Source organism: Lates calcarifer, linkage group LG2 (assembly GCF_001640805.2).
Source record: "Lates calcarifer isolate ASB-BC8 linkage group LG2, TLL_Latcal_v3, whole genome shotgun sequence".
In the NCBI taxonomy this organism is placed as follows: Eukaryota; Metazoa; Chordata; class Actinopteri; family Centropomidae; genus Lates; species Lates calcarifer.
In genome coordinates this window covers 4,498,841-4,511,575 of record NC_066834.1, presented here as the reverse complement: position 1 = coordinate 4,511,575, position 12,735 = coordinate 4,498,841, and the positions used below count along the sequence as shown (strand labels likewise).

Here is a 12,735-nt window from a genome sequence, read left to right as displayed (position 1 = left end):
CAAGATACAGAGTAACATTACCATCATCTTGGTCCATTACTGTAGACACAGCTAAAGTACATACCTTAATGGTCTGAGGTCACAAATTGGAGTTCACAGCCGAGTGAAAATTTTCAAGCATTAGACAGTAATGCGATGAGATTTTCTACCCTGACATTGTTTTAGAGATGCTGGACCAAAATGTTATTTTTTTTAATGACTGTATCTAGAGATCAAACACATACGCTTACAGGCAAAAATACATAACGAAGAGTTTAATCACCCTAATCTTTTAGTTTTACCTGTAACACCTGTGTTTGTTTACTCCACAGGCATATGCCAGTATCAAGTTCACCTGTATTAACAAATAAATACATTTGTTGCACTGTGGCGTTCTCAACCTTGAAGAAGAAATAAAAACATGCAATAGAGTATATAGAGCTGTACACATTGTAGGCACAGTTTTAGTGTCTGTGAGTGTGTGTGTGTGTGTGTGTGTGTGTGTGTGTGTGTGGGTCCTATTCATTATTCTGACTACCTGTGGGAAGAAACTGTCTCTGAAAACGGGCGGTGCGTGATTTAATGCTCCAGTAGCATTTTCCAGATGGCAGGAGTGAGAATAGTGTGTGGGCTGGATGACTGGTGTCCTTGATGATGCTTTGGGCTTTCCCTATGCAGTGGGTAATGAAGATATCATAGAGCCGTAGTAGGTCTTTGCCAGTAAATTTTTGATGCTGGCTTTACAGTGTTTCTGCAACCATTTCCAGTCGTGCACAGTCAAAACTGCCAAACCATACACTGTGATGCAGCCTGTCAGAATACAGTCTCTATGGTGCAGAGATGAAAGTTAAGCCAAGGCTCGGTTCCCATGCCAAATCTTTTGAGACGCCTCACAAACTACAGTCTTTGTTGTGATTTTCTGAGGAAGCAGCTGCTATTATGGAAAAGTTTGTGATGGGTGGTGAGTTTAGACATTTATGAAATATATCAGGTGGCCAAGCTTGTTTTGTGGGTGAGAATTGGAGGTTACTAGAGACGGGAAACAGAAACATGTTGACAACAAAATGTATTGATTTTTTTTTTTTTTTTTTTATAGTAATACCAAGACTGCAGCCACCATGAAGCTGCACAGGAAGACAGTTTGAGTTAAATGTTAACGTCAGAATACTAACATTAACACAAAGACCATCATCTTAGTTTAGTGGGTTAGCATGCGAACATTCACTAATTCACACTGAAGATCAGGGGATCTTATGCGTGAACATTTAAAAGAAAACATATGTATATTATAGGTGTTATAAACCACATCAGTGAAACTACTTTCATCTGTGAACTGAACAGTGTGTTAATGAGTAAATACCAGGCAAACAAAGACAAGCAGACTGTCCACAATATAATTAAACTTACATAGCTTTTTGAATTGTGTTTCCTATAGTTTGGGTCTGGAGTCTGGGCTGTATGGTCACTGTTTGTAACAGTGCTTTTGTTAATGTTTGTTGTTCATCCACTTTTCTAATTTCCATTACACTCCAGTTGGTTCCTCTCTCATCTCCTGTAACACTTTTTTTTAAATCTTCATCATTATTAACAGCAAACAGCAGAGACTCAGCAGTCTTTCTCCTGAGTGTGTTTCCTGCCATTGATCAAGCAGTAACTCCAGAGGACAGCTGATGAAATGTTAGCTGACTGCGTAGTGGTTGCCATGGTTACCAATGTGACATTTGCCTGTGCATTTATTTTACTTTTTAAGTTGAGAGGTGGATGAGCCATTTCTGAATCGCTGCAAACCTGTGGTTGCACAATCCAGTAGATACTGTGCAACACTTGTGTCATACTACGCGCACAATCACAATATAAATGTATAATTTAAATATACATTTTAAAAGGTTCTCTCTGATGTCTGTCTTTGAATGCTTACTTACAATTAGAAGTAATTTAATGTCAAACAGATAGGGAAAGTGTTTGAATTTGCATTAAGCAGCAGCTGCAGCGAATTAACACTGCAGATGGGAGGTAAAATATAACTACTAATAAAGAGGAGTCAGATACAAATCCCTATCTCTAATAATAGTCTGTGTCAAATGAAGGCCGAGTTCTCTCTTTAGTTCAGGTGAATAATTCCCAGTATTCGAAAGTACAGTATAGTATAGAGGTTAGTATAACTTTGTGCAGAACTCATAATCTCACAGTATCTTGTGTATCTTCTTTCTTCCCACACGGATGCCTCCACATATCTTTATATTTTTATTAAATATTAACACCTAGCACCTAACACCTGACCATGAGCTTGTGTACTGTGGATTTTTAACCGATAGGACTTGCAGAAAAGCTGTTGTTTATCATTATCTCATAGGGTTAGCTGCTTAATTGGTGCAAGAATTTTGAAAGAAAAGAAAATGACCAATTACCAAGCAACCTCTGTCTTCTGGAAGGTGCACTATAGAGCAGTTTATTAGCATGTGGGCAGTTTTGTTTTTGAAAAGAGTAATTGGTATTATTTGGTCATCACTAACTCTCCACACACTGCAGTAACAGCCAGAGGCCTGCCCAAGGGCGCCTGGTCAGAGCGGTTTCTCCTGTGGAGATGCATTGAATTAATCAGAGCACCTGTCTCACGGCCAGTGTAAGACAAACACATCATACAGAGAAGTGAGGCCAAAACCACAGTTAGGCCATTCAGGCTCACTTCACTGTGTGTCAGAAACAGGTGTACAGCTGTTCAATACAATCAGACGTGCAGCAGTTACTCCCCTGGCCAACAAGAGAAAAAGAACTGACTGACTGACAGATTTGGTCAAACATAATGTTTCCTCAGCTTTGGAACAAACGCCTTTGCTGTGAAATATTAGCTAACAAGACTTGATTACTTAATTACTACTGTTTGATGCAAATCATGTCATCTGCCAGTAACCATGCAAACCAAAACACATGCTTGGATCCTCTTTTGAATTTATAAAAGAAAGAAATTTAACTAAAGATAAATTACTGATGTCTGTACGCCACAATTTACAGCTGAACTTGGAAAATGTGTGGTGTTTGCACAGAACCAGTCTTTGACTACAGAACTGATGAGACCATTTTGGTCTCACATTATTCCTCTCTGCTTTTTTTTGTGATAATTCAATTTTTTTGTGAGATGCTTTCATTTGAGTCAATTTAATGGATAATGTTCACCCTAAAAATGTTACAGTCTGTCAGTACTTACAGACTGTGACACTTAGTCTGAGTGATGCCTAAGCCCATTGACTCCTACTGAAGAAATGACAGCACTTGTTGAGAGTGAGGATGGTGGTTGGCATCATTAATATAAACCATGATTTTACAGAAAAAACAGCTAAATAATTGATTAAAAAACCTGGACCCTGCTCTGCACAGCTCTACTGTGATTCTTCTCATGCATGTTAGTTTTTGCAGAATAAAGTTGTGATTTGAGACCACTTGTGATTGAGTTAATCTGTGTATGTGTGAATGAAAGCAGCACTTTACCCACTTGCTCTCACACACAGGCTCATGTATATGTACATCTTAAGCTTTCACCTCTATGTAAGCTATGAGTAAGTGAATCTTAAGGCTCAGACTGCAAATTGTCTTCCATAAGTGGACTGATTATTAAAAGATGCTGTTTCATTTGCAAACAAGGTTCAGAGTTGACAGCCTTTGAACTTCACATACTGAGCCCTTGAGCGGTGAGATTGTTCTCCTGTAAAAATGTTGGAGCCCGCAGGTCTTCTGTGTAAGCAGGTTATTATAAACCATTGTTACGTTTTATTGTTAGGCTACCCCCAGCAGCTGTAGTAATTATGACAGGAGAAAAGGAGGAAGTGGTAGTCAGGGAAATTATAAGGGCTTTGGTCTGTAGAACAACAGATTGTTGTTCACACAACCTTAAACGCGTTTATTGTTCCTGCCATGATGATGAAGGTCTAGTATGCCTAACGCTGATATGGCTACTATGGGTTGTATCCAAAGGTAGGGATAAGTGATCGGGACTTGTCATGAGCAGTCCTTTGCTTCTCCCAGATCAGGCTAATCTTTTGCACCACAAAAACTCATTAATCAACATAATGTACGAAAGGTTTAGTCTGATTTTTGATATAATTGGAAAGAAAATCACTCGAATTACACACATGAAAGGAGACATTAGATTGCCCAAACCTTCAATATTCTCCATCGTCTTACCTGTCACTATTGAGTAGCTGAGACTCCAGACAGGCTAATTACCAGCACAGGTTTGTCCCAGCTCAGCCATGGCAGCAGCCCTGACACTTTTGCTCGCCTGCACTGAACCACAACAGTAACTAATTAGCATAGACACTACCTTTCTGATCAACACAAAGCATTCTCTCTTGTTTCCAGTGACGCACCATGAATTTAAATTAGCCAATTAGCGTATGCATTTCCCCTGGTATCGAGTTCACAAAGTCTTTGATTGAGATTCTCCTGCACAGCAATAAAGCAGAAAGTTTAGCTGCCCCGCAGGCCACTGCAGCCAAGAAGGGTTAGCATCATGTAACTCATACTATTGATTCATTAAAGTGTCATTTGTAAAAGGTGGTGATCAGGATGGTTGTTGAGTCTCAACATTAATTCACCAACCTAGGAATCTACAGTGTAGCCCTCCTATTTTAGTTTTTAAAAAAATCAAACAGAGCTTAAAAGTGTGTGAAAAGATCAGGATGAGAGCAGAAATCTGGGCAGAAATTTTTACAAAAGAATAACATTTGCAATGCACTCATATTGTACACTCTTAGTTTTCTATTACCCAGAGGACTGTGGCTGATTAGCAGCATAATCAGCAGCTCCTTTGCATTTTCCTCCCTCTTTTTTCCACCTCATTTTCTGAAAGCATATTCTCTACTGTCCTTGCCATTAGAGGACCTTGTTCACTGTATCCTGCTGTGAATATTGAATGTGGAATATGATATGCATTTAATGTCAATAAAATGGTTCTTGCAGCAGGAAACACAGCAACTTTTACTGTGTGGGCAAATAAACTGCTTTTAACCTATTTACTTATGTAACTAACACAAAATGTGTATTTTTCTGTTTTTGCTTTTCACAACCAGCTGTTGCAGGGAAAGTCCATTCCTAAACTGGGGTCATTGGATCAGATTGAAACAGGCAGTGGAGACGCAGAGGGACATTACAGCGGTGACTGCGATGATGAGGACGGTTGCGTTGGTTCGGGTGGTGGTGAGGTTAAAAGGAAAGTCTCCAGAGTCTCCAAAAGTAAGTCTCATTCTCTTGTAATTTAATTGAAGAATTAAGCGGTTAACCATGTCATTACCCAAGCACCCCATATTTTGCCCTATGGAGGAAGGGTTATATGGCAAGAATATAACATTTGAGTCAGAATGAGTGTTTACATTGTACAGGATTGGGTGTAACAGTTTAAATTTTGATGAATGCCTGGATGTGACTGACTGCATTTAGTATTTTTGTATTTTTTATTTTAATTTATATTAACTGTAATAATAGCAGTAGTGTTTGTCTTTACCTGCTGAGTGAATAGAGATAGAAAGTGGAGAGTTGCAACATCTGGAATGAAGCGCCTCCTCTCTTTCAAGACATATAACACAGATTTACAGTGAATTAGACAATAATATGAGGAAAGTAATCATGTTTCACAAAGCACAGATCAGACCAAAAGAATAACATTGTAATGGCACTCAGTAGGGCACATATATCTGCCAATATCTTGTGTAGATCGATACAAACTCATAGGTCTCACCACCATAAATATGTCAGATTTTTTACATTAAGATCCATACATTATATCCCGAGAAACTGATGAAAATGCTGCAATGTTAAGGAATATGATTAAAGAGTCCTGGATCCACCCCTTTAACCAGATCCGCACCAAAATATAATGACTTCTTCCCTGGCCCATGCCTCCCCCCTCCACCAAGTTTTGTGTAAATTGGTTCTCTGGTTGTTGTGTAAGCCTGCAGACAAATATCATCTTAGACATATACCATGATAAATAATATATATTTGTATGTTCTTATACTTTTTAATTTTCAATGCATGTGTTAATTTTTGCCTTTTACCCATTCATCTTTTTTAAAGTTGCTGAATTTAAAAATGAAAACTACTTTTTGATCAGAGAAGGCCTTCAAAGGTGCGGTTGCATAATGCTATATTTTAATAAGACTGGCTCCAGTGTTCATTTTATGACAGTCATAATAATAGTCATTAAAGATAATAGTTGCTATGGGGACATTATTGCAATCAAGGCCCGTTACTTTAGAAATTACTGAAATTATTGCTCCCCAGAGGATCAGTAACCCCTGATGAATCACAGTGGCAGAGCCTTCCTCTTCATTTTGTTACCTTTCACACTCTCTGCACCTCTCAGCACATTGATTCCTCATCTCTCTTCTCTCCTCTACTCTCCATCAAACATGCTAACAATCTGATTAATCACCTCTCTCATTTTGCCTATGGCGACAGGGAGGGTGGGTGTGGGGGTCATCCAAACAAGCCGTTCTATCTGTGTAAATGTTTCCTCTACTGCTTGTCAGTCTGTCTCGAGGCTTCAGCAGCATGGGCTCAGGAAGCTGCTTAACAATCGCTCATCTGAGGCTGTAGGGAGGCTCTGACATTTATCACCCATTACAGTAGAGTCGCCCTTTCCTTGTCGTAGGCCAGATCAGCCTGTCTCCCATATTTATGACCCACTGTCTGTTGTGACCTCTTGTCGAGCATCTGTCCCCTGCTGCCTGACCCTCACACAAACACTCAGGATTCCCCACCTGAACCAGACCTCTGGTCAGGCCCTGCAGGATTCTGGATTCTGCAGATTTTTGCCTTTATTGCTACAAAATGGCTTGTTTGTTTGTTTTTTTTCCTTTTTTATGGCTGTTTGGTATGGCTGTTTTTCTTTGGGTATTATTGTGGTAGTAGAATTAAATGGATTAGTGAAATTTGCAAGCCAAGGATACAGCAGGACTAAAAGCATAATGTTTTATTGTTGCCTCACTGAAAAAGAGTCTTATACAATATAAAGGAGCTTAGAAGCACAGCGAATACTTTACTACTGTAAATCCATTTTATATTGTGAATAGAAACACAAATATGTCCTCAAATCATACTGATAATTGACAGCAGTCTTAATTGAATCAGTTCACCATAATGTTTTTATATATGACCTAATATTGTTCAGTCAGTGTTTTTATCTGCTGGCGTGATTTAAACAGAAAGTACAACACAGGCGATTTAATCCAAAACACCTCTTCAGTCTGTAGGAGTGAATAAAGGTTACAGATAAACAAGCAACCCACTGTCCGTTGAATCATTCTCCGCCGTCATTGTAACTCAAGTCGACATAAAGCACTTTCCGACACTAACTGACGTATGAGACAAGTTAATGAACAAATGTTAAATCCTCATTCGACCGATCATATGAGAATGTTAGTGATGAATGAACACTTGGTCTTTGCGATGTACATTATAACCAGTCTGCATATGTAGTTAGAAGAAGAAATGTTAGCATTTAACTTTTATTAAATGTTGGTGCTGCATGCAGATTGAATTCAGATAATTTGTTTTGTTCTAAACCTACAAAACTCACTTGAAGTTGGCACAAATATCAGTTACAGAGTTTGTAATAATCCTGTGATTGTTCTGTTGTAACTGAAGAATAATCCTGTAGTTATTGTTAAAACCTGTGTAGTAATTGCCTAAACTTGCAGCAGTGTTTTTTGTTTGATTGTTTGTTTGTTTGTTTTGGCCACAAGGGGGCAACAGAAACAAACGGTAAACAAAACTTTGAAAATTTCGTCACCTTAATTTGTTGCTTATTTACACACCCAGCGGTTATGAAACCGTATTATTGTTCATCTATGTTTCTTGTCAAGTGATGGATGCAAGTCCAATGTTTGCTCTCTTTTTAGCTCAGTTTTTGGTATCGACCAACTCCTGAGGGAAATGTCTAGCTCTTAGGCTGCTAAATGCTCCACTATGTTCACCATCCAGTCACTAAACTGTAGTTTTTCTCTGAAAACAGCAGCCTAAAAACTAAAACAGTAAACGTGTTACCTGACAGCTAAACCATGTGCTGAAACTCATTATAAAGCTCTGTAAAGAAGAGGGAGCTGCAGATTTAGGTGATAATTCTCTGTAGGTTCATCTCTACGAGTGACTTTCACACTGTCATATTGTTTTGACATAGTCACATTTTCACATTTTTAGTTACTCTAGAAATATTGTTTATAGCTGTTTTAAGGAACAGGCAACCTGAAAAATGTTCCAAGTTAAATTAAAGCAAAGCAAAGTTTATTTATACAGCACCTTTCACAGATACTAATCACAAAGTATTTCACAATCAAAGCATTGAGTAAAGTCATTAGAAGGTGCTTGATGACATGATAAATAGCACACAGATTGGTTTGCTGCAGTACATGGTTCTCAGTGCAGGGAGAGAGTTTACTGTGTCTAAGATACACTGTGATCATCACACTCGTTCAGATCAGACAAGCAAGTAGTGCAAATCAGCATCAGCTGCACTGAGCTGTCGCCAAATGCTTGAGAGTCAACACATTAACATTCTCCTGCATGTTTGATAAAAATGAAATTAATGTAGTTTTATTTGTTGCTAGAGGTACAGTTGAGTCTCAAAAAGTTGTTACAACTCACTGTAGCAACAGAGCTGATAAATTGGCTACCATGAGGCCAAATCACTGTGGTGGAGATACAGTATTAATGAACTTTTTTTTTTTTATTCCAGTCTTCGCACAAAGCTTCAAAACAGAAAGCCGAAGAGGCAGAAATACAATATTAAATACAACTACAGAGCCAGAACCAAATACAACTACAGAGCCACCTTAAAAAATCCATGAAGGTGAGATATAAACCATCGCGCTAACAACATCTCGCCAAACATGTGATCACAAATGGTGCTGAATAGAACTTATTATAACATAGTTGTCATTGTGGAATTAATCCGACGCGAATGGAATCACAGGAAAAGTGAGAGAGATGAGTGTTAAATAATGTAGTGTTGTGGTTTGTATTCTGATCTTTTTCACAGTGTTTGTACAGTAAAGTCTGAGTTTTTAAATCTTGGACTGCATAGAAGGTACAGGACTGTGTGATATATTTCTAGCTGCTTTTAATAGCAAGTGTGCAAGTCTATAAAAGTATATAGAGTAGAGTGATATTCCCATCTCAATGCCAGATACAGAGCTTAAACACCATGTATAATTTAATGTGATTTCTTTCTCTGCAATTATCCATAATCCCTCTCCTTTGTGTCTTTGATGTTTATCAGCACAACATGCTGACGATAGATCAGCATGATAAGGAAATAAAATGGGATAAGCTCAATACTGACAATACAAGTCTGATTTAAGGGATTATCCTCATTAAGCAGAATTACTGTTGTGTGAAAATGTGATGTATGTGACAAGAAGCCACAATGCAAGCATTTCATCCTTCAGTAATATCTCAAGGATTTTTGAATGTGTAGCAGTTGTTGCAGGGTTGTATTCACCGCACTGTCCAGACAGATTGCTGGGCTACCTGACCGATTCGCCTTTTTTTGTTAAAATACAACTCAGCTGATATGTTTTTTTTTCTGTTTGGTTGTTTTTGTGAGTGTGTGTGTGAGGATTATTGAATTCACAGAGTGAAAAACGTGAAAAACCCCGTTTAACATGCGCTGATTCCTCTCAGCTCGTTAGGTAACACAGGCTAAAGAAAACTCAGGAGTCCAGGACATGCCAGATAGAGCCTGCATCCAGGAGCTTTCATGCATTTTCTTCTCACATCAGGCCGTGTTTTTGCAGTTGTTAAACACCCACCAGACGGCTCAGCAAACACACATCTGACTTTTCCTCATTAATTAAATGAAATGATCATTTAACACTAATGAGAACTAGCACCTCCATATCACAGTGATGTGTATGGATCATAATTATAATATGTCGACATAACAGGAATTATCCTTACAACGTATATACATACACAGGTAAACAACAGTGTCACCGTTTTGTCACTTGTCACCAGAACCATCAGAGATCAGTAGACTACTAACTACAATAAACAGATAAATAATGGGAAATAGAAAAGGTAAGTGGTCACTGCATCACAACCACAGCTAGTCACAGGTCAGGTCACATTTGTTTAAAAAGCCATGTGGGAGTAAATTAAACTCACAATATAAAAGGTGGTGGGAGCCCAATAAGATGACCTGTATGGCCCTGACTTAATTATTTAAGTTTATACCCATTCACAAACCAACAGATCATAGCAACAGTTAAAACTAGCTCAATAGAAGGAGTATAAAACACAGACACTTGTCAACATTAAAACTTCTGAGCTTCCTTAAGAAAAACAATCTCTATTTTTACTGCAATCACAGGCTCCCCTTTAACAACGGTCAGTGCAAGAGATCTCTTTCACACCAGTGGACAAATTTTTCTACCACTGGACCATGACTGTGTCATGTCATCCACATATTAAAAAATGTACCTGTCTTCATTATAAGTCTGACAGTCATTAGTGTACAAAACAAATAAAAGCAGGGAAAGGACTTAGCCCTGAGGGCACCTGGTAAGTGTCCAAGACAGAGACCCATTTACTCGAAACTCTCTGCTCTGTTCGTCAAAAAATCAATTAACCAACAAACAATGTAAAAATCCAAGTTAAAGTTTAACAGCAGCCTTTGTGCAAGGATCTGGGGTCGTATACAATTAAAAACTGAGGAGAAATCAATGAGGAGCAGTCTTGCATGTTTTTTTGTTCTTGTCTAGATGCCTCAAAATAAGTTTTAACAGGGTTGCAGTAGCATCTTCAAACCCGCCTCTTGGCTTAGAAGAAAACTAGAGGGGGTCCAATCTGTCTTGTGTGATATCTAAAATCTTGTTTTTAACAATTCATTCAAAGATTTTCATTACACAGGAGGTGAGAGCTACAGGGCGATAAATCATTTAATGACCATGGCAATGTGACTGGGTACCTTCTGCTGTTCCAAAAAAGACTGAGAGATATACATAAAAATGACACTTAGTTGTCTAGCACAGCATTTCAGGAGTTTACTCCCACTGTGGAGTAAACAGGACAGCAGGACTTTTCCTCTGCTTGATAAGGCTGAAATATTTACATACTGTGGCTTCATCAGTCAGTATCTCACAGCCCTCTACCCTGTCTCAGAACTCAGAGAGTTCATGATTAAAATTGTGTGCATCAGACCTCAAAACTTTTTGTAGACATATCAAAACACTCTACATTTCTCTCTTTATTCTGCCCTGCAACCATAGATTTGATGCATTTCCAAGCTGCACATAAGTTGCCATTTCTGTTTGCTCTCAATTTTATGTTAATACTTTGGCTAGTTTTATCTCCCTCTTAATGCACTTTAGGATCTCCTTTTTTTGAGCGCTGTCCCCCAGAAAAAGGTTAGTTTCCTCTGATTCAGTAGTTGTTTAAGGGATTTATTCATATAAGGCTTAATATTAGAGAAGCTTGTACAGGTTTTAGGTGAGATGACCATATTTTAACTGAAACTAATCTAACATGATACTATGTCAGTAAGTTCATCCAAATCTGAACAGGATTATTTGAAAATGTTCCGGTTCGCCCTTTCAAAAGGGCGATTTAAGTCATGAATAGACTCTCAGACCACACCGTTATATCCCTGTGCTCCGTTTTTCCCCTGTTCAGAATCAGCTGGTAGACCGGGACTAGATGAACAGAGTTCTGATTAGAGGTGCTGAAAGGAGCTTTGCAGTGGGATTCATAGGCTCCTGTGATAGTCCCATAACAAAGGTCCTGCACCTTGCCATGTCTAGTAGAACAGGTAACATATTGAAAAAACATGACTGAAATGACTGACTTATTCATTGAGCATAATAAGGTTAGGTGCATTGGGAAGTATGTTTTGCAAATGCTGCATCACACCAGTGAAGGCCACATTTGCTTTGGGGTGGATATAAACAACTGTGATAAATAATTGTGGAAATTCTCTTGGTAGATAAAAGGCGCATAGAGAAACTGTTAACTTGATATCAGACCATAGTCTTACACCAGCAGGTGTAAACAAACATCTGGTCCATGTAGTTTTCCAGTCTTTTGAGTGACCCGATACGAGCTTGTGGCCTGCCCCTAGCCTTCAATTTCAAGATCTGAGTTCTTTGAGCCACGTTTCAGTGAGGGCAAAGATGCATCATTTCTTTGCTCTGACAGAAACTTCACACTTACTGTTAGTTCCCTTGGAGACTGCACATTAGCGAATATAACAGAGGGAGCTGTTGTCTCCTTAATCCCTGGTGCACTTCACCCTTCCCTCCCTTCTTCCTCACCCAAACAGTTCCTTCCTTCCTTCAGGGTCACCAGTGGTATAACAGCACCTGGTTCCATTGCTGTGATGCAGCACTCAATGAGAAATTCTCTGCTGTACTTGAGTCTGTGAGGCTGGTTGTTCTCCTGCAGGTCAAACACAGGCATAAAGAAGTCCAATATCACAAGATAAAAGCTTCCAGCCTCCATGATAGTATGTCTGTAGAGCTGTACTCTTCTAGCCTCTGGTTGTGTGTGCTTTGTGTAAGTGTAGAGGGGTTAAACTCCCTTAATTCACTTATTGTACAAATTCAGAGCTCAGTGTAATTAGACACCTTTACACACCCAAATAACAGTGAGAGGAGAAATTTTAGCTTTGATATCCACAACGTCATTTTGGTAAATAAGGTGAAGCCAATGGGTCTCAAGTAGTTGGGATGAGACAGTTCACTCCTGCAGCCCTGCTTTATGATTGAG

General features: G+C 38.8%; 1 protein-coding gene across 2 annotated transcripts in view; it reads left to right on the top strand.

Annotated features, from left to right (window-relative positions):
* The window catches only part of gpc5a (glypican 5a), a 119,035-nt gene that overhangs the window by 68,436 nt on the left and 37,864 nt on the right, over nucleotides 1-12,735 (top strand). For both annotated transcript variants that reach the window (XR_007814199.1, XM_018683831.2), the window contains exon 8: nucleotides 5,046-5,208. Coding sequence is in view for 1 of the 2 variants with exons in the window: in XM_018683831.2 (XP_018539347.1) it covers nucleotides 5,046-5,208 (163 nt within the window). In the remaining variant the exon portion in view is untranslated. The remainder of the gene's footprint in view (nucleotides 1-5,045; nucleotides 5,209-12,735) is intronic.